We start from the raw sequence: 18,659 nt of genomic DNA, 5'->3' as shown, positions 1-18,659 counted from the left end.
AGCAGGGGACGCTGTCTTAGCCCATTGCCCGCTAAAAAGTTTTCTAACCAATAAATAATCTCATTGTGCAATAACAGCCATAGAAAAATCCAAACTTTCCCACAATTGTAGAAATAGTACACCAAGAATTACCTCCAGCTCTAAAAAAAAAACCAAAAAAACTAGGGTTTCTTATGGTAAACAGTGAAATCGTTTGATCTAATTTTCACCAATATTCTTCTTATTGATCTAACTTTCCTTTTCTTTTCTTTTTTTAATTTTATGAATGTAGTTCATTTAATAAAAACCAAAGGTGATTAAAATAAAAATCCAAAACACTGGAAGATCCAAAATATGGATAAAAACCTCTATATCCTATTAATTTGCTTCATTTTTTGGAAATTTTTTCATCAAAATAATTTTTTGAAGAAAAACAATTAGCAAATCATAAATGCAAATTTCAATAACAATAAATAATATTTTTATGATAATGTCGTGAACACGTTAAAAATATAAAAATAATTGACTAAAACTTCTTAAAATTTGTTTTTCATGTAATCATAAGATAATAACAAAAACCTATACAGTAAAAAAAATAAAAAAAAATAAAAATTATGATTATTTAGTTATTAAAATTTTAATATTATATTAAAGAATTATTAAGTGAATATTCAAAGTATGATTTATATTATACTGGGCTGAGAAGTGAAAATGATGGGAAAAAAAATAGGATCTAACTAAGTCTTGACATACATGTAGTTATATGTAGTTGAATAAGTAAATTTATTATGAATTAATGTATTTTGTTATGAAGGTTGATTGAGTAAGAGGATCATGTTCCCATCTCGATACAGAATTTATGCATGAGAATATAATTTCCTCTATACCAATCTCAATGGAAAATAATCTTTCTCTATATCCAGGAGGTGAGTATTCGGTTATTTAGTTTTGATTTTGATAGATTTAATGTATTTTTTTAATTCACTGAACCTCCAAAAATAAAAATCAAATTCAAACCGAAATGTGATTTGATTTTTTGGTGACAAGTTGAATTTTTTTAATAAAATAGAAAATAATTTATGATTTTTGGTTCCTTTAACATCATTTTTTCATGAGTTAAACTATCTATCATGATTTATATATTAAAGACATTTTTAGTTTTTCTTCATCAATTTGTTGCAAAAAGGAAAACAAAAAATTATTTCAAAGTCTTAATCAATTATTAAATAACATTAAGGATCTAAATATCAAAGTCAAATACAACTAGAAAATAGCAAAACACTAACATAATATTACATTACTGTAAACACACTAATTCTGTCGATATAAAAGTCACCGATGGAGACATGTCACTAGAAAACATGCCATCACTGATGTTAAATTTGTCAATGATTTTTATATCAATGGATATAGTGATTGCATATTATTGTCGATCCTTAAAAAAAGGGCCGACAAATATATGTTGTCAAATTCATTAGTGAATATAATTAATAGATTTATGACGGATACATCCATTAGCAATATATCTATCTTACCAACATGTTTACTGATATAATCAATAACAACATATTTTGTTGCTAATTCAATAGGGTTGTATATTGAAACAGTTACAATTCTTTATAATTCTCCAAGAAAAATGGTGATCATTTATCAAAAAATCTTATTAGTATGGATTGAAAAGTTAATAACTCTCCTTGATTCTTTGATACAAAGGTTGATAATTTACCGATGAAATTTCTATCAGTGTGCACCAAACCAAATAATATTTATCTATAATTCTTCGATGAAAATTTTGATCATTTACTTTAAACAAAATGGTATTTATCCTAACATCTTGAAATAATACATTATATTATATGCATTGTACAAGCCTTTTAAATTTTGCTTCATATACTAAATGTATATGTAAATACTTAATTGGATTGAAGAAGAAGGGAGGGAAAATCACATCAACTATATAGATTATCTCAACGATGTTCCTTTCAAGTTGTTCCAGGTGTTGTGAACACAACTTGTTCTAGCAAACATCTCTAAAAAGATAATTAACTTTTTCAGTACACCTTATATCTCTTTTGATAGTAAATCTTTATATGCAATTAGAATGATTATTTGTATATACATATAACAATCATGACACTTCATTACATATAATTTGCATTTCTTTAAATTCACCAATCTAGCTATGTTTGAAGCATATTAATCAAGAAATCACAGACTATTAAGTTATTTATACATAATAAATTGTGATTTTTTTCATCTAAGGCATAAGTGGCTTTGAGCTTTGCGATATGTACCTTATCATTAAACAACTTCATATTCTGATGCTCACAAAATAAAGTTATATCCATTCTAGCTTTTATGTTATCTTTTTTTTTTTATATCCATGATCGTGTTAAAAATATTTTCAAACACGTTCTTCTCAATATATATGACATCTAAATTATGGCAAAAGACATTAGTCTTCTAATAAATAAGCTCCTAAAAAAGACTTCACTTTATGTAATTATGAGTCATATCAAAACAAAAAAAACTTTTGCTTACCAAATTAAAAATCAAATACAATGTTCTCATATTGCGACACCACATCGTATAATTTTTTACTCGATAGTATTGGTGTGCAACATCCCTTTAAACTTTATCTTTCAAAAAGTCCTTTTTTTTGTTTTTGTTTTTGTATTGATAATGACTTGGAAAAAACCTTTGGTGACAATAAAAAATGAGAATATTTACCACTATTTATTTAGGTGAAGACCTTATTGTTTTTTATACAATATGGACATGCTAATTTTTCATGTATGCTTCATCCCAAGACCATTCTATATGTAAAAAAATCATTTATAGTCCACATTAAAGTTATTTTCATTTGAAGATTATGTTTCCTTAAGACATCATATATCAAATCCCTGAATAAACCATAATTGTTTCAACTAATTAATCAACAGTTGAAGACAAACATCTATATTCCTACCTAGATTGTAAAGAACAAGTATTACTATAGATAAAAATATGAATTTCAATCTTATACACACACCGAGGAAAATTAATAAACTATTAGTATGACCAACCAATATGAATAGGGTGCATCAAATTACCTAAATGGATTAAATCTATTTGTACACAAACTAAGATGCACGTTATGTAGTTCCATTGAAAACTAAGAATGCACCCTATTAAACTACTTCACCATCAGAAGGATGTACTATTATTTCATCCTCCGTGTCATGAGAATGTTGTCATATCATGTGTTTGGCTTTCTTTAAAGACATAAATAACATTTGCAACCTAGGAATGATTAGAAAGTATTTTAGTTTTTTATATGCCATAAATGTCATTCCTTGATCTATATTAGGTTTATACCAAGTATGCCCATAAGTTTTGCACTCGACTAAATTTGCATCTTCATTGTAGTACAATATACAAAAATTTAGACACATATTAATTTTTTGGTATCCCAAACTAAGAGGTTTTATCATAGATTTTATAGCATACAAGTTCTCTTTTAGTATATTCCCTTCAGGTAAAATATTTTTTTTCTTATTCGACTGTACTATCATAATTGACTTCACCCATACCATAATCTGACTTTATGGTAAACACTCATGTAATGACCAATAATTTACTATGATTTGTGCACTCATTCTATAATGGTTATCAAAATCTTTTAAAAGATAAGAAAAGACTTAGTTATATCAACATGAGGTTCTTCATCTATAGATGAACTTTCACATAAATAATTATGATTTGTTCTCATCACATCCATCATCATACTTCTATAATGACTACTATTTTTATCAACAACTTTATACATATTGTTAGAACCAGATGTTGAGCCAACAATCCTTTCTATCATGGTCTTGTAAGGAGTATAGAGTTCTTCATATGCAAATCAACACAAGTATTTCTCAATTAACCTTTTTTTAAAAAGATGCATTATCACAACATCTGATTGTAGAAACTTTTTATTTTACACTTCACATATAGATATCTAATTTTTCCTTCATCGATATTCTTCAGATTTGAAACTGAAAAATCAATAAAACCCTCAACCTTTCTAGAATAATCTTTCCTATATAACCCTTGAAGTGAATATAGATACATCCACGAATGATTATTTATTATATAGAAAACTAATATAGATTAATTCTAACATCATTTATTAATAAGGTAACAATCAATTCAAAATTTAACTTTAGTACTAAAAAATTAATTCATAGTCTAATAATCAAATATTATTTTTACACAAAAAAACATAAAGATGTAATCCAATTAATGGTAAGTTATTGTTAACCCAACTAATTATGTCATTTGTTCAATTTAAAATTATTCAATCTAAATTAATATCATTCAATTACTATTAATTCCATAAAAAAAAATTCTCCAAAATTCTCTACTTCATAATAAAATTGACAAAATATAATTGTTACTCATCAAATAACCCATAATTTATTTTAATATAACACCAGTTATAAAATCAAAATTAATTACACAAAATTACTAACAAATTCATATTTTTTCAAATCACAAACAAACCCTAAAATATAGATCAAAGTTTAATTATCTACGAAAAAATTGTAAAACACTAAAATATATAAGTGAACTATACTATAAATATTAAAATACAATAATACATTAACTTAAAACAATAACTTGGTGTATAAAGTATTTAGAGAAAATTATATCAAGAAAATGATGTTGACACTATATAATATTGGGTGGCTGAAATTTGTAATGATAGAACTTAGTTTTGTGTCAAAATAAAAGGGAGAGACTGTTGTTTTAATTTGCAAAGAAAGAAGGAGGGGAGAATAAAGGAACGCCAAAATCTCCATCTCTCTCTTCTTGTAACAAACCCTCCCACCTCCCCCCTCTTCCTCCTTGCAACAAAACCCTCATAGTACTATGGTAGAGACGCTCAAGAAACCCCATGTCATCTTCATACCCTTTCCTCTTCAAGGCCATGTCATCCCAGCAGTTCACCTTGCCATCAAGCTTGCATCTCGAGGCTTCACCATCACCTTCATCAACACCCAGGCCATCCATCACCAAATCTCCAATGCTCAGCCCAGTAGTGAACCAGACATCTTCGCCAAGGTCAGAGAATCAGGCCTCGATATTCGGTATACAACTGTCTCCGATGGGCTTCCTATTGGGTTCGACCGGTCGTTGAACCATGACCAATTCACAGCAGCCCTATTGCATGTGTTATCGGCCCATGTGGATGAGGTGGTGGGTCAGATTGTAAAGTCTGATGACAGTATTCGATGCTTGATTGCCGATACATTCTTTGTATGGCCATCAAAGATTGCAAAGAAATTTGGTTTGCTATATGTTTCCTTCTGGACAGAACCGGCTTTGGTGTTTTCCTTGTATTATCATATGGATCTTCTAATGAGAAATGGTCATTTTGCTTGTCAAGGTAACTTGTTGATGTCCATGTTTAATCATGCTATAGTATTGTTTCAAGTTCTTGGTAGATTGAGTTGTCTTTTGCATTAATTCTGGATTAATGCTAATTTTACTGCATGTTCTTCCCCTTCCCGAATTGATTGAGTAAATATCGTAAATCTAATTGTTGGAGCTTCTTGAAAACTGAATTCAGCAATATACTTTCGGTAAAATTAGCATTAATCTAGTTTATTAAAAAAATGTTGATATTTTAAAAAACTTCATGGTGGTATATGATCAATTTTTGGTAAATCTTGTGGCTAGATTGCCGAGAGGACACCATAGATTACATACCAGGAGTTAAGGCAATAGAACCGAAGGACATGGTATCATATCTTCAAGAGACAGATACAACATCCACTATCCATCAACTTATTTTCAAGGCCTTCAACGACGCTCGAAATGCAGATTTTCTTTTATGCAACACTGTGCAAGAACTTGAGGTCGAGACTTTGTCAGCCTTGCAAGCCAAGATGCCCTGCTATGCAATTGGACCCATTTTTCCTAATGGCTTCACCGAGAGCTCCGTGGCCACCAGCCTGTGGTCCGAGTCCGATTGCACCCAGTGGCTTGACAAAAAGCCTCATGGCTCAGTCTTGTATGTTTCATTTGGTAGCTTCGCACATGTTGCAAAAAGGGACCTCGTAGAGATTGCAAAAGGGCTTTCCCTTAGCAAAGTGAGTTTTGTTTGGGTGCTTCGGCCTGATATTGTGAGCTCCGATGACGCTGATCCCCTGCCTGGTGGGTTTGAGGAAGAGGTTGCGGACCGTGCAATGATCATACCTTGGTGCAGTCAAAGAGCAGTGTTGGCCCACCCAGCGATCGGAGGGTTCTTAACACATTGTGGATGGAACTCTGTACTAGAAAGTATATGGTGCCAGGTTCCACTACTGAGTCTTCCTTTGCAGACAGATCAATTCACAAATAGGAAATTAGTGGTTGATGACTGGAAGATAGGGATTAATTTGAGTGATGGAAAGTTTGTCACTAAAGAGGAAGTTTCTTACAAGGTCAAACGTTTGATGAGTGGAAAATCAGAGGACGGATTCAGGAACACAATCAAGGAGATGAAGAAAACATTAGAAAATGCTTTGTCATGCAATGGGTCGTCAGAGAAAAGTATGGCTCGGTTCGTCAAGGACCTAAGGACCAAGATCAGTGAAAAGATGAAGCCAGTAGACAGATCTGTATGCACCGGCAGCTAAAGCCATTAGTTTTTAAGATCAAACCCTAAGGCTAGATACTTCAGCCATGCATGCGAGCCCCACTTCAAAAAACTGTCAATAATCATTATTATTTAGGTTCTCTAGCTTTTGCAAATTGATTTGTATTAGTATAATGGTAAATAATCATTATTCCCTCTTATTTTTATTGCCTAATTACATATATAGATACTTTATAATAACAATAATATCTCATTTTTATATTTTATTAATTGTATCTCATTCTAATTATAAAAAAAAATCTTCTTAATTATAACTGCTAAATTTTATGTAAAAAATCAAGATAATTGATATTCTTTTTGGTAATTTTATGACTGTATCACTAATTGTACTTTTAACTAAATATAATTAATTTTTATTTAAAAATATATTGAAATAGTATTTTTTTTATTTTTTAAAATTTATTTTTAAATAAAAACACAGAAAATTTAAATTTTCTTCAAAATATTTTTAAAATACAAAAATAAATATTTAAAATTGCAGGAACGGCCAGATACCAACCAACGTCTGCCAAGCACCCAGTTTCAAGAAAAAATTCCATGGCCACATATTCAGGCAACATTTGGAAGCAAGTGGCAGAAATTGACATGACCTGTCGCAAAATTAACATGTACAAATTGACGGTGAGCTCGTCAGAAAATAATATGCCAGAGGTAACGTCAGGCAGGGTGACTTGCATGATGCATTATTGCTAGGGTATGTGCCCAAATGTTGCTTGTGGTTTCGCATGGGGTCTGATTGTGAAGTGAATGGTGAGTATCAAACCTTCCAATCATTTAGAAACAGTGATTTGTGTATTTCTTGCCATTTCTTAAAAATATTGAACGAAGTCTCCATAGACTACAGATCATAGAACTTCAATAAACTCTGGTGCGTTAGGACTTGATATATAGCCATGATTGCAGTGAAGATACCTTCCCTTTCCTCCTTTCTTTCACTTTCTTTTGAGATCAATGCTTGAATTCAAAATCAATACCAAGGAAGGATGGCTTCAAAATATTAAGAGGAAAAGATTCATACGGATGTTTGCAATATATGGATGAACCACAAGTGGTAGGTTACAAGCATGCTGGTTGATATTTGTCCGGAAGTGGTTCATTTCTTCTACATGGAGCTCCACGTAGCTACACGGAGCCCTACATGGATCCAACGCCATATGGAATCACTCATGCTACAAATGTTGGAGATAAGAATGTGTTTGGTTAAAGGAGAGCAGTTGAGAGTCAAGTAAATATTGACTTGAAACCAAATGAGATTAGTTACAAATCGAGACATGATTAAGTAGTTCATTATGATATAAAACCTAACTACGTGTTCGAGGATGACCATGATAAGCATTCATAAAAACAGGTAAAAGGAATCAAAAGAAGAATAAACTGTCTTAACCAGGCATGAAACGCTAAATAGAGGCTATCCTGGCAAATAGAAGGATCTGAGAAACTTGCGGGGGGAAGACATAATTGTGACCAATGCTTTCTTTCTTTAACTGAATTCGTTCTTTTGTTTCTAACAGTAAAACTGAAATAGGGAGACAAAAACAGGTTAGTTGCACAGAAGTGGCAGTACAATTTCCATTCATCTAGGATTGTCTGTATCCCGATTATACCGGCAACACTTTAGCATGGATACATGTCTCCCTACACAAAAATGCAGCACAACAAACACAAGAATGCGATAGCCAATAGCCATGAGAAACAACACCAACAAATTCTCCCATTTGGAATTACGATCAGGAGAGATGTTATATGCACTACGGAGTGCCTGCAATCCCGAAATGGTCCTTACTTGCCCGACAGCAAATGAAGTTCTCAGGTACTCGTTCTCCAAAAGCCCCTGCAACATCAACACCAGTAAGGCATCTAAGATCCTTTCAGGCATATGATCTTATTTCAACTGCTTCCAGGTTTTCGTATTGAATTGATTGAGCAATAACAAATGTGTTAATCATAATGTCAATAAAGAAACGCAGCTACTCATATGAAGGATACAACAGAGTGCAATTACAAGCAAACTTGCCTGAATAGAGTAAGTGTGAAAAGCAATATAGGATACTGGATATGTCCACACTGGTCCTGGCAAGGCACTTCGAATTCTAAAATACCCCGCAGAAAGCATCATTACAACCTGAATAGCATGCATATAAACAATCACATTAAGAAATGCCAACTCATAAATCAATATAAATATGCATATACATCAGTACTCACTGCAACTTAGAGATCAGAAAGGTCATCAAACACCATACAAGATGCTCTGAGTGAACATTTGTGATGATTTTTTATTTTTATTTTTGCAATTAGCTTTAGTACTCAAATACAATAGAACTATCTACACTAGAATATCCCAGCTAACTGAGAGAGAGGTACAATTTAACACCAACAGCAAAAGTAGTTGTAAGTGCACGTGTGTAACATGAACATATTTCTCATCCATTAACTCAGCGAAAGCAAAACAATCCAAAGATAATAACATAAAGTATTGATAGTGAAACTCACATGTATGAACACCATTGTTAATACACTCCAGAAAACATGTTGCCAAAGGGAAGTGACAAGCAGCATTAGTCCTTCATTTACTAAGAGGCACATGAAGAAATTCAAAACAAAGTACATCAACAAGCTAAATCCGTCTTGCAAGCCTACGAGGAAATAGAAGACAAGACTTGATGAAATGGAAATGAGAAAGAGGAATGGTATGCTAGATATAAGTTGCCCAAGTAAAAAGACAAGTGCTCCTGAATGCCTATTTGATTCTTCACATGCAAATATCTGCAAAACAGGCAACCCGGTTGACCAAATCAAGTATGAGAAAGATGAACCATGGGCAATCAAATAATGATTAAAAAGAAGACTCGGATTGATTAGATTTTAATATAATTTTCCCATATTGGACTTTCTATGATACACATAGATGAGTTTTAAACTTTCTAGTTTATCTATTTTCTACCTAGTTCATATGATGTATAATCAATGAACTAAATAAATAATATTTATTGTCTTTGGTTCAATCGGGATATCAAAGGCAGCTTCCTGATCCACAGAACTCTATATGAGATCAATTAAAAAACGAGTACCATTTATTCTCAAGCCAAATCTTACTTTCCTATATCATATGTAACCATATAACAACAAATTTTACATATTAATACCCAACAAAACAGCAACAAAATACCTTAATTTCCTTCAACAGCACAGGTACACCCGCTATGCTTAGAAGTGAAGTAAATGAGACAAATACAAATATAGCTGCCACCCTTGTCTGCAAAATGGGAGTGGACATAAGAAATCCGGATGGATCATAGCAAGGGAAATAGTGCAAGTGCATGAATGAAGACAAAAACAATGAAAAACAAGGTCAAGAAGCAGCGATGAACAAGAAATTGTTATCAAGCTAATAGATGAACATTTACCACTGACCAAATGAATGATAGATGGAAATAACATGCATTCCATGCCAATCAGGCATTTCAAAGAATAAAATATTCAAGGAAAATCCTTTTAAGTTACACATCTGAACTATGTCCTAGGAAGTCCAAGTGATAGCAGAAGTAACTTCACCTGCTCAACATCAAGATGATTTTATTTTTTTTCCCAGAAGAGGAAGGATCCAATGCACTGGGGTTAGTTAGAGGAATAGTCACAGTAATAGCTACTTCCATAATGAATCAGACAGTATGATGTGCATGTCCAACCCAGACCTGTCTTTACTCAAATCATGTGTTTGATTACGACAACTTGATATAAAATACAGATATGACCAGGTTCTAAAAGTCTTATAGTTATCATGTTCTTCATTGGGTACTTAAGGGTGCAAATTCAGATGCAATAATGATCTTATTTTAAGGAACTCACCACAACTGAAGACAAAGAATGCCTCAAGCCTGAGAATACTGTACCAATACAGAGAGTAAGGAGCATATAGAGAATAAGGCGAAGCCAGTAGTATTTCCATTCCCTTGACATAACTAGCAAAGATCTCCAAGTCAGAACAGCAACCCTTGTAGCAGTGCCAGCTTTTCCCTTGCTTTTAAGAAGTGGACCTTCCTGCAGGGTTGAATCACTTATGATGAGATTTGGTGAAAGCTATAAAAAAGCAATGCTTTCTTTGCAGTTTGTTATTCAATGCAAAAATGGGAGCTTGTGCTTCAATGAAAAGAAGGGGAAGAAGATTGGATGGAAGTGTATTGTGGGTATTACAAGAGTTGAAGGAATTTCTCAGATTAAAAATTTACTTGGGATAAAAAAAAAATTATGGAATGAAAATCCACTACTACACTGAAACTTGTATTTGCATGCAGACACAATCATGTACACATGGACACACTCACACACATGCCCATGGGGGATATCTACACACGAACAAGCACATCTGCATGGCTGCATAGCCTGCATTTCTACACCTAAATTTACAGTGAGCTGCCCTCTTCTTCACCAAATGATACCTGGATAAGCTTGATTATTTCTGTGTCAACCTCTGTGGGTCATATGTTTCAAAATCATAAAAACAATTGAGGTTCATATGTTTCAAAATCAGCCCCCTTTACCATTCGATCTAAATCCTAAAGTCAGAACTAAAGCGTCACAGTATTAATCCAGAAAACATTATCCAGCCTGTCATGGCATTGACACAGCAATCCAAGCGGGAAGAAGAAGAAAGAAGGAAAAAAAAAAGGAAAAAAAAGAAGATGGATTCATTCATTATCCACAACCTATAAAAGTAGGAACTAACAAGATTCATACAAGTCTCTCTCGGTGTCACATGACAATCAACAATTACTTATAGTGAAGGCAGAGTATATAGGCAACCAATAAACATGGTGTGATACAAGGAGATAATGACAATACCCTTTCAGTGAGTTTCAATATCATAGTTTCAACTGCAGCAGCATCAGCTGATGATTTGTAGGTTGCTTCTAGGGTACGTATGGCAACAGCGGTGTCCATGTTCACTGATGAAAAATCTCCATGGTCATCCTGTGACAATGATTCCATGTCTAGCAAATGTCAAAATGAGTACTACATAAAAGTGTCCTAAATCAACATGATAATAATAAGCACGCATAAGTCAACAGTTGTACAGCATTTCATTCAACCTCAGGTCGAAAATATAAGCAATCTGAGTGTCACAACTTCAAACATCAGCCCCAATCTTAAGTGCACAGAAGTCGACACTTCTACAACAATTTGTTCAACCTCAGGTTGCAATTATTAGCAATATGAGTGTTACAACTTCAAGCAACAGCCTCAGTATGAGTATTACAACTGCAACCATCAGTCTCACTGTTTCTTTGTTTTAAGAGCATCTTTTTGGTGCCATCAGAAATAAAAATCACTGAAACAAATTACTCAAGTACCTGCCAATTTTTGCACATTGCAATGATCCTGTCAAAATCCGTGTTTATTGCACGTAAGAAGTGATCAGAAGGACTTTGCATAATTGGGCAAGGAAATCCAGCATTCGAGAAGTGCTTCATCAATGTAAATATGTCAGTCAATATCAATATAACACAATCTTTAATTCCAAGAAAGAAAAAATTCTACAAGTTTTGTGCATAACTAAAGTTATTTTGATACCATATTTTATGGCAACCAAATAAGGCACAAAATAAATACCACAGTACTTGGTTGAATACATTTGATACTAAACAATAAAATGGCCATGTGATATGGGTCTCCCTAATTTCGACATTATGTTCTTCATTAGAAAATGAAACAAAGTTCCCAGCATCCCTTACTTGCAAGCAGGCCAATGTTTCTCCAAAAAATAAGGTATTTCCATTTGAAAGCAGGCAGATCCGATCAAAGAGACCAAACACTTCTGTGCTGCTCTGGTAAATGGTGAAGATTAGAGTGCACCCAGTGCTAGCAAGTTTCTTTAATGTAACCATCATCAGAAGGGTAGAGACACTGAATGAGGCAAAGTCATGAAATTAGATGGAGCATGGCAATCAATCAATACTCACAGGAAGAAAGACATAAATCATTAAGAGCATGCAGAGCCATGACACACATACAGGTATGGAAAAAGTTAGGCCACTAATAATGTTGGATCCCACATAAAATGGCAAATAACTTGTTGATACAAAAATTCATATGAAGTTAGTTAAACTTTCTTTGATAATGCAGTCATATTTCCTCCGTCATTTCAAGAACTTTGGTCCCCCAGTTCTGATTTTTTGGAGAGTTAGTATTATATTTTAAGATGCTCTCATTCACCCACACACATAAAGTGGTCTAACAGCATCTAATATAGGTTCTTTCAAAGAAAAAAAACCTAAGATGCATGTTCCTACCCCTTACTGAGTGCTTCACATCAACAGTGCAATAAGCCCACAGCACACTATGGAGGATGAATGTAAGAAAATAATAAGAGCCTTGAAAACCTAGATGGTGTTGGATGGAGAAATATGCAATAACCTGTCAAGATGATAGAGAGGTTCATCTATAAATAATACATGTGGCCTCATCACAAGCTCCCGGGCAATGCTTATACGCCTTCGCTCGCCACTTGGAAGGCCCTTAAAATAACAATGTCCTCCAATCAGTTTGTTTGCGTAATCACTCAAAGACATGGCATGGATGGCATCCTCTACCACACTCTTTTTCTGGCAGAAGAAGCCAGGAAGTTGAAGCAGTGCGGAGTAGTACAAGTATTCTCTGACAGTGAGAGATCCTATCAGAGTAGTTTCCCTCTCAACAAAACCCTACAAATTGGAAGATAATTCAACATCAAATATCTCAACTTTACTACAGATAACAAGTTTTACTTCCATCATGGAATTGCAACTTTAACTTTCTGTTTGTAGATAAATTTCCTCGGTATCAGATAACAGCTTTTAGTTCCGTCAAATTTCTTCATAGTTCCATCATGGAATTGCAACTTTAAATTTCTGTTTGAAGATAAATTTCTTCATTATCAGTTACAGAACTTGTCCAGTTATGAAATGGATGTGAAAAATTTAAGTGTCCAACCTTGATTCAAGGGAAAAATTCTATATATTCCAAATTATGATGTAAGCTAAAGTTGACACCACGGACCATCAAAAGGCAAAACACTAAACATTATGAAAATGACTACCCATAGGTGGATTTTGGGAAGAAAAAAAAATTAAAACAGTAACAACATCATATGCCTGTTAAAGACCATCATAACTCCATTGAGTTCACAGACACACACTTGCGCACTAATGCATGCATGTAATATATTCTATGCAAAATAGTGAACAGAAACCTATTGTAAGAAAAAATGGTTGTGTTTAGGGCCTTGATCCTAATATACAGTACTTTATTTTTTTTCTTCTCTTTGAACACTAACTGACATGGATGAAAGTTATCAACATAACAATCTCTAGGAAGACAATGACGATGTATTTGAATTTTATCACCTGGATAGGCCGGATATGAGGCTAGATTTTGGGCAAGCAAGTAAAGTACAGAAAGTATGTGCTTTATCTCTCAAAAGAGACATAATCAACCAGACTGTGCAACAGCCAAACTTAATAATGCATCCCTTATGATAACTTGATCGTATTTTAGCATACCAACCATAAAACATGATCTAAAAATTGTACAGAAATGGAGATGAAAGGAGAGCAGAAAATTCAAAAATGAATGGCAGAAAATGTGACAATCAACAACCCATATTGGTCATTTAATATAGTGATTCTTAGTACAGCATTTGGCTCAGTGATGACAAGAGAAAATTCAGCCAACAATTCTGGTGACAGTTTTATGATGGTTGCAGAATCAATAAAAAAAAATCTAATTGCATGGATAACAAAACAGCCTTGCCAACAGAACCATTTATTAAAAATACAATAATACTGCAATACCAAAACATATATATACCTATATCACTCAGCTCCTTGAGACAAAGTAATGTACTAAGAAATTGGTGATAAATATACTAAAGGGAGATTGGCCAAGAACCTTTTGATCTTACATACTAAAATAGCAAGAAGATATTAATAATAGAAAGAAGATTATCAAAACTGCAGCAGAGAATCTCTATCTTGCATATTTAAAGAACAAGATGAAACAAATCATAGAAGGATGAATATCAAGATGGCAGAGTAGAGAGGAAAACCAATGAAAAAAATTTAAATTGCTAGAGAAATAACTATCTAATAGCAAGAGAATATACTTATAACTTACATATGTGCCATAACGCATGCGTGATTTTGCACCATTGACAAAAATCTCACCATACATTCTAGCTGAATGATGCAACCTCCCTGCAGTGTTGAAATTCACTTCTTTAGTTTCAAGCATCCATCCATGGAGACAATTTCAAAGCACATGTTTCAACTTGGTGATAAAAAATGAATGGCGTCTAACTAACCTGCAATAGCCCTTAGCAACGTGGATTTCCCTGATTTTGCAGGACCCATGATGACTGTCATCGTCCCAGGCAATGCATAACCACTTGAGCTCTTGACAACTTTGTCTGAGTACTTCCTTTTCCCTTTGATTGTAACAGTCAAGTCTTTCCAAACAACAGAAGCCCCAGCAATTTTTCTTGCAACAACTGCACGCTCTGGTAATGGTGGGGATGGCAATGACCCACTATTAAGCTTTGACAAAGATGGGGATGCTGGTGTAATAGCAACATTGATAGAGTCACCTCCTTCCTCCACCCTAACATCAATATCGGTATCCTCCCACTCAGGTGAATCCTCAAATGAGATAGGTTGTCTAACCGAACCAGGCTTCCGCAAGTAGAAGAAGTTACTTGATGGCACCCTACTTGCAGGACTACTTGCTGAAGACGAAGAAGATCTGTAATTATCCGATTGAGATTGTATCTCTTCCATTTCCTAGTCCCACTTTTTTCTAAACACAAAATATCAGAAAATGTCTACGCTTTCATGCAAACATAATAGCATCTGTGCATACTGCTAATCACAGTTTTCGACAACTCCCCATCTTCATGTCAGAATAAAAGGTCCTACATCAGCAATTCAAGAAATCGAAAGTTTCAAGCATCAATTAGTAAATTGTGGATTCAGATTCCAACATACCATGGTTATGCACTGAACATTGACAAGCAAGCATAGGAGAAACAGTATGAAAGGAAAAGGCAAGTAAATTTTCTTAACATTTGGGAATTGTTAAATCAAAGGCCTCCAATCAAGTGAGATAACAATATAATCCCAAGGTACTTCTGAAATGAAACAATAACAAAAACAATAGAAACCCCATCGCCCATCTTGCTTGGAAGCTTTTTCCTTAAGAAGAAAATAAAAATAATGTAGCACAATGATAAGCAGCAAGGCAGCACTTTTCAACAGTATAAAGATCCCATTATCAGATTACATTTGTAACAAGCCTTATAGGAATAAATAAAAAGATTATCAAAAAGCAACCCGCTTTTTTTCATATAGCTTATGTTCATAGAACAGAAAATGACAGCAAAATGGCAAAAGAAGAAGAAGAGACCCCAAAAACCCAAATGCTGAACTAAACGAAGAAACCACCAAGCAGACCACAAATCACCCTCATTTTGATACAATAATAATTAAAAAAAAAAGAGGCAGAGAGCAAAAGGAAGGCAAACCCACGCACACATACTTCCTTTAGTAGCTTGTCAAATAGTATCATGTGTCTCAAACTTGATAAACTTGTTGTACCTAGTATTAGTAGTCTGTTTTGTAGCCAAGATAAGAAAATGGCAATAAAGGTCTGAAAAGAAAGAACGCAAACTTTGCAGCTTAACTTCACCTAACAACTGTGAAGAGTAGGCCAGTGGGGTACCCAGGAAACAGAAAGGAAGGCAGCTGCTTGAAGTATTCTTCTTCTACTTTCTACCCTCAGTCAGTAAGCAAGTAGAGTAGAACCCATGTTAATCACACAAACTTCAATGGATAGAGAAGAGAAGAACGTAAAAGAGACAAACCTGGATCTAAATGTGAAAAGGAGACCTGCCTTAAGCCTTACTCCTTAGAGAGAAGAGAGGGAAGGAGTGAAGTCGGAGAGTGTCAGAAGCGTGTCACAGTGTTTAATAATGACATAAACCTGAGATTTAATTCACCATATAATAATCAATTCGATTGAGGGTAGGTTTAGTAGTGTGATTAAATGCTACTAATATATAGTTTCAATTATAATTTAAAAAGTATTTAATAAATTAAATAGTGTTTTATATAATTTTTAAGATACAATTTATTTTTTTGATATCTAATTCGTTTTTTAGAGTTTTTTTTTATTAGAAAACACCAAGGTCCTAAGTTTATATACTTGATTAAGGATTTTAATAACTTGAAGACAGGAATGTGAACGGCTAAACCGGGGGGGCTTAGGATATGACCGGGGGCTCCGGTCTGGTTGGCATCTTTGCTTTATCTCTTTTTAGGATTTGAGTTTCTTTTTTGTTTTTTTTACTTTTCTGAGATTTGATTGTGATGATGGTTTGATACTGCCAAGTGTTGGCAGCCCTTGTAGAGTCCAAAATCTTGTTTGAAATAAAGGGTGTCCCATTCATCCATGCCCTTGAATGATTAGAGGCAGTCACGCATAATTGTAATAAAAGCAATATTTTTTTATTTATCTGAGCCCCATTCCAATAAATGTATTTTTAGTGGTGTGGTTCTGCTTGTTTTTTATTCAAAAAAAGTATATCAATAACATATTTTTATTTTTTAAAAATTATTTTTGAAACTAGTATATCAAAATAATTTAAAAATATTAAAAATATATTAATTTAAAATAAAAAAAATTAAAAAGCAATTCCAAACACCCTATAAGTCTTTATGGCAAGGCAATTGATGGTGATTTTGCTTGTGTTTTACAACTGTTGCTTTCAGTGGTTTTGGAAATCGAATACCATTGCGGCATGATTGCTTCAAATATCTCCTTTTGACCCATCGGGCCAAAGCCGTGTGGGTCACGAACGAGGTTCGATCTAGTTGGAGTGCAAGATCTCACTGTGTGCCAAGCTTTACTAGACTATACCTGATTGGATTGGAAGAGGGGGCCCAAAAAAGACACCGGTTTTTCGGGCGAGGAAAAGCTCTCACGAATGGACAAAGACGTGGCATGTTGTCATTTGACACATTACAGTATCTTGATAAGCTTCAATTTTTTATAATGAAATGATGTTACGGTTATAATGTGGGTGGTAAAACTCAAGGGCACGGATATTCTTTATCTTTCTTCTTCCTCTTTTTATCTGTGTTCTCAGATGAAGCAGCTGTTTTAGAGTTGTTGTTTTTTTGGTTTGAAATGTATAAAATTAAATAATTTTTTTAAATTTTAAAAAAATATGATTTAATAGATATTATAAAATAACCTCACTAAAAAGATCTTCTTAAAAAAAATTTAACACCTTAATAAAAAGTTGTTCTAGGCCGTATCATAAAATGATTATCTTTTATATGAAATTTACTCTTGTTTGTTTATTCTAGTCTATTATATTTGTTTTATTTTTAATCTTGATGCCTCAACTTATAATTATTTTATACAAATATAATTTTATTTTATTTGTTTAAATTAAACATTGAATTATTGGAAAACAATTAATTCTTTTAATTAAATAAAACTAAATCTTATCTTCTTCTTTTTTACAATTTGGGGTGTTCGGACCAGTTTACACGCACCACAATTAATTTTTAAACTTATTAAACATCCTACAAGCCCAATAAATAAATAAAATACCACGGAAATGATAAGTATACACACTAAAATTTAAACCTAAAATACATAAATAAAAAAAACTTTACCAAAATCACTAAGCTACAAGCTAAGCCGAGTGATGGAATATTTCCCCAGCACTGCAAGTCCCATGCACAAGCATAACAAGAAATCATCATGAACAAGGACCAATCCCATAGAGAAACAACATTAAATGACCAAAATAAAAGACAGATAAAGGAGTCAAAATATAAAAAATCTCACGGACTGAAAAAAAAAAAATCACCATGCAAGTCCGATTATCCTCACAGTCACAGTAAAACATTGATGGGTCTTATTTCTTTTTTTTTTTAATTTCAGAATTCCCAGGAGAAGCCCATCGATT

The 18,659-nt window shown here is 33.4% G+C and overlaps 2 protein-coding genes across 5 annotated transcripts; one reads left to right on the top strand and one right to left on the bottom strand.

Moving 5' to 3' along the window:
- Positions 1 to 4,562: 4,562 nt before the first annotated feature.
- Positions 4,563 to 6,810, top strand: LOC105137050 (UDP-glycosyltransferase 86A1-like). Its single transcript, XM_011042623.1, has 2 exons — positions 4,563 to 5,395; positions 5,689 to 6,810. Exons 1-2 carry the CDS (start codon positions 4,879 to 4,881, stop codon positions 6,627 to 6,629), a joined length of 1,458 nt encoding a protein of 485 aa, XP_011040925.1. The 5' UTR covers positions 4,563 to 4,878; the 3' UTR covers positions 6,630 to 6,810.
- Positions 6,811 to 8,107: 1,297 nt separating this feature from the next.
- LOC105137048 (ABC transporter G family member 3-like) lies at positions 8,108 to 16,650 on the bottom strand. 4 transcript variants are annotated; one of them, XM_011042621.1, is made up of 13 exons: positions 16,542 to 16,650; positions 16,400 to 16,449; positions 14,988 to 15,593; positions 14,801 to 14,880; positions 13,064 to 13,350; positions 12,382 to 12,553; positions 12,001 to 12,114; positions 11,492 to 11,620; positions 10,499 to 10,690; positions 9,819 to 9,905; positions 9,143 to 9,415; positions 8,664 to 8,771; positions 8,108 to 8,480 (listed from the first exon to the last, which is right to left on the bottom strand). In XM_011042621.1, the coding sequence occupies exons 3-13, from the start codon at positions 15,457 to 15,459 to the stop codon at positions 8,223 to 8,225; spliced, it is 2,172 nt and encodes a 723-aa protein (XP_011040923.1). In that variant the 5' UTR covers positions 15,460 to 15,593; positions 16,400 to 16,449; positions 16,542 to 16,650; the 3' UTR covers positions 8,108 to 8,222. The 4 variants fall into 4 exon arrangements, with proteins under 4 accessions (XP_011040923.1, XP_011040921.1, XP_011040924.1 ...); XM_011042619.1 differs by lacking the exon at positions 16,400 to 16,449 and having other exon boundaries at positions 16,542 to 16,649; XM_011042622.1 differs by lacking the exon at positions 16,542 to 16,650 and having other exon boundaries at positions 16,367 to 16,535.
- Between the last annotated feature and the right edge of the window lie 2,009 nt (positions 16,651 to 18,659).

The sequence above is a fragment of the Populus euphratica genome, unplaced genomic scaffold (assembly GCF_000495115.2).
Source record: "Populus euphratica unplaced genomic scaffold, PopEup_1.0 scaffold61.1, whole genome shotgun sequence".
Lineage (NCBI taxonomy): Eukaryota > Viridiplantae > Streptophyta > Magnoliopsida > Malpighiales > Salicaceae > Populus > Populus euphratica.
This window is presented reverse-complemented; position numbering and strand designations above follow the sequence as displayed.

What these genes read in the sequence shown, in the direction of transcription:
- LOC105137050 (XM_011042623.1), top strand. Translation starts at nt 4,879, where the DNA reads ATGGTAGAGACGCTCAAGAAACCCCATGTCATCTTCATACCCTTTCCT. An exon ending in TGGTCATTTTGCTTGTCAAG is followed by an intron (nt 5,396 to 5,688) that starts GTAACTTGTTGA and finishes TCTTGTGGCTAG; the next exon opens with ATTGCCGAGAGGACACCATA.
- LOC105137048 (XM_011042621.1), bottom strand. Translation starts at nt 15,459, where the DNA reads ATGGAAGAGATACAATCTCAATCGGATAATTACAGATCTTCTTCGTCT. An exon ending in CAATGTGCAAAAATTGGCAG is followed by an intron (nt 11,621 to 12,000) that starts GTACTTGAGTAA and finishes TCATTGTCACAG; the next exon opens with GATGACCATGGAGATTTTTC. An exon ending in TGCTGTTGAAGGAAATTAAG is followed by an intron (nt 9,416 to 9,818) that starts GTATTTTGTTGC and finishes CCTGTTTTGCAG; the next exon opens with ATATTTGCATGTGAAGAATC.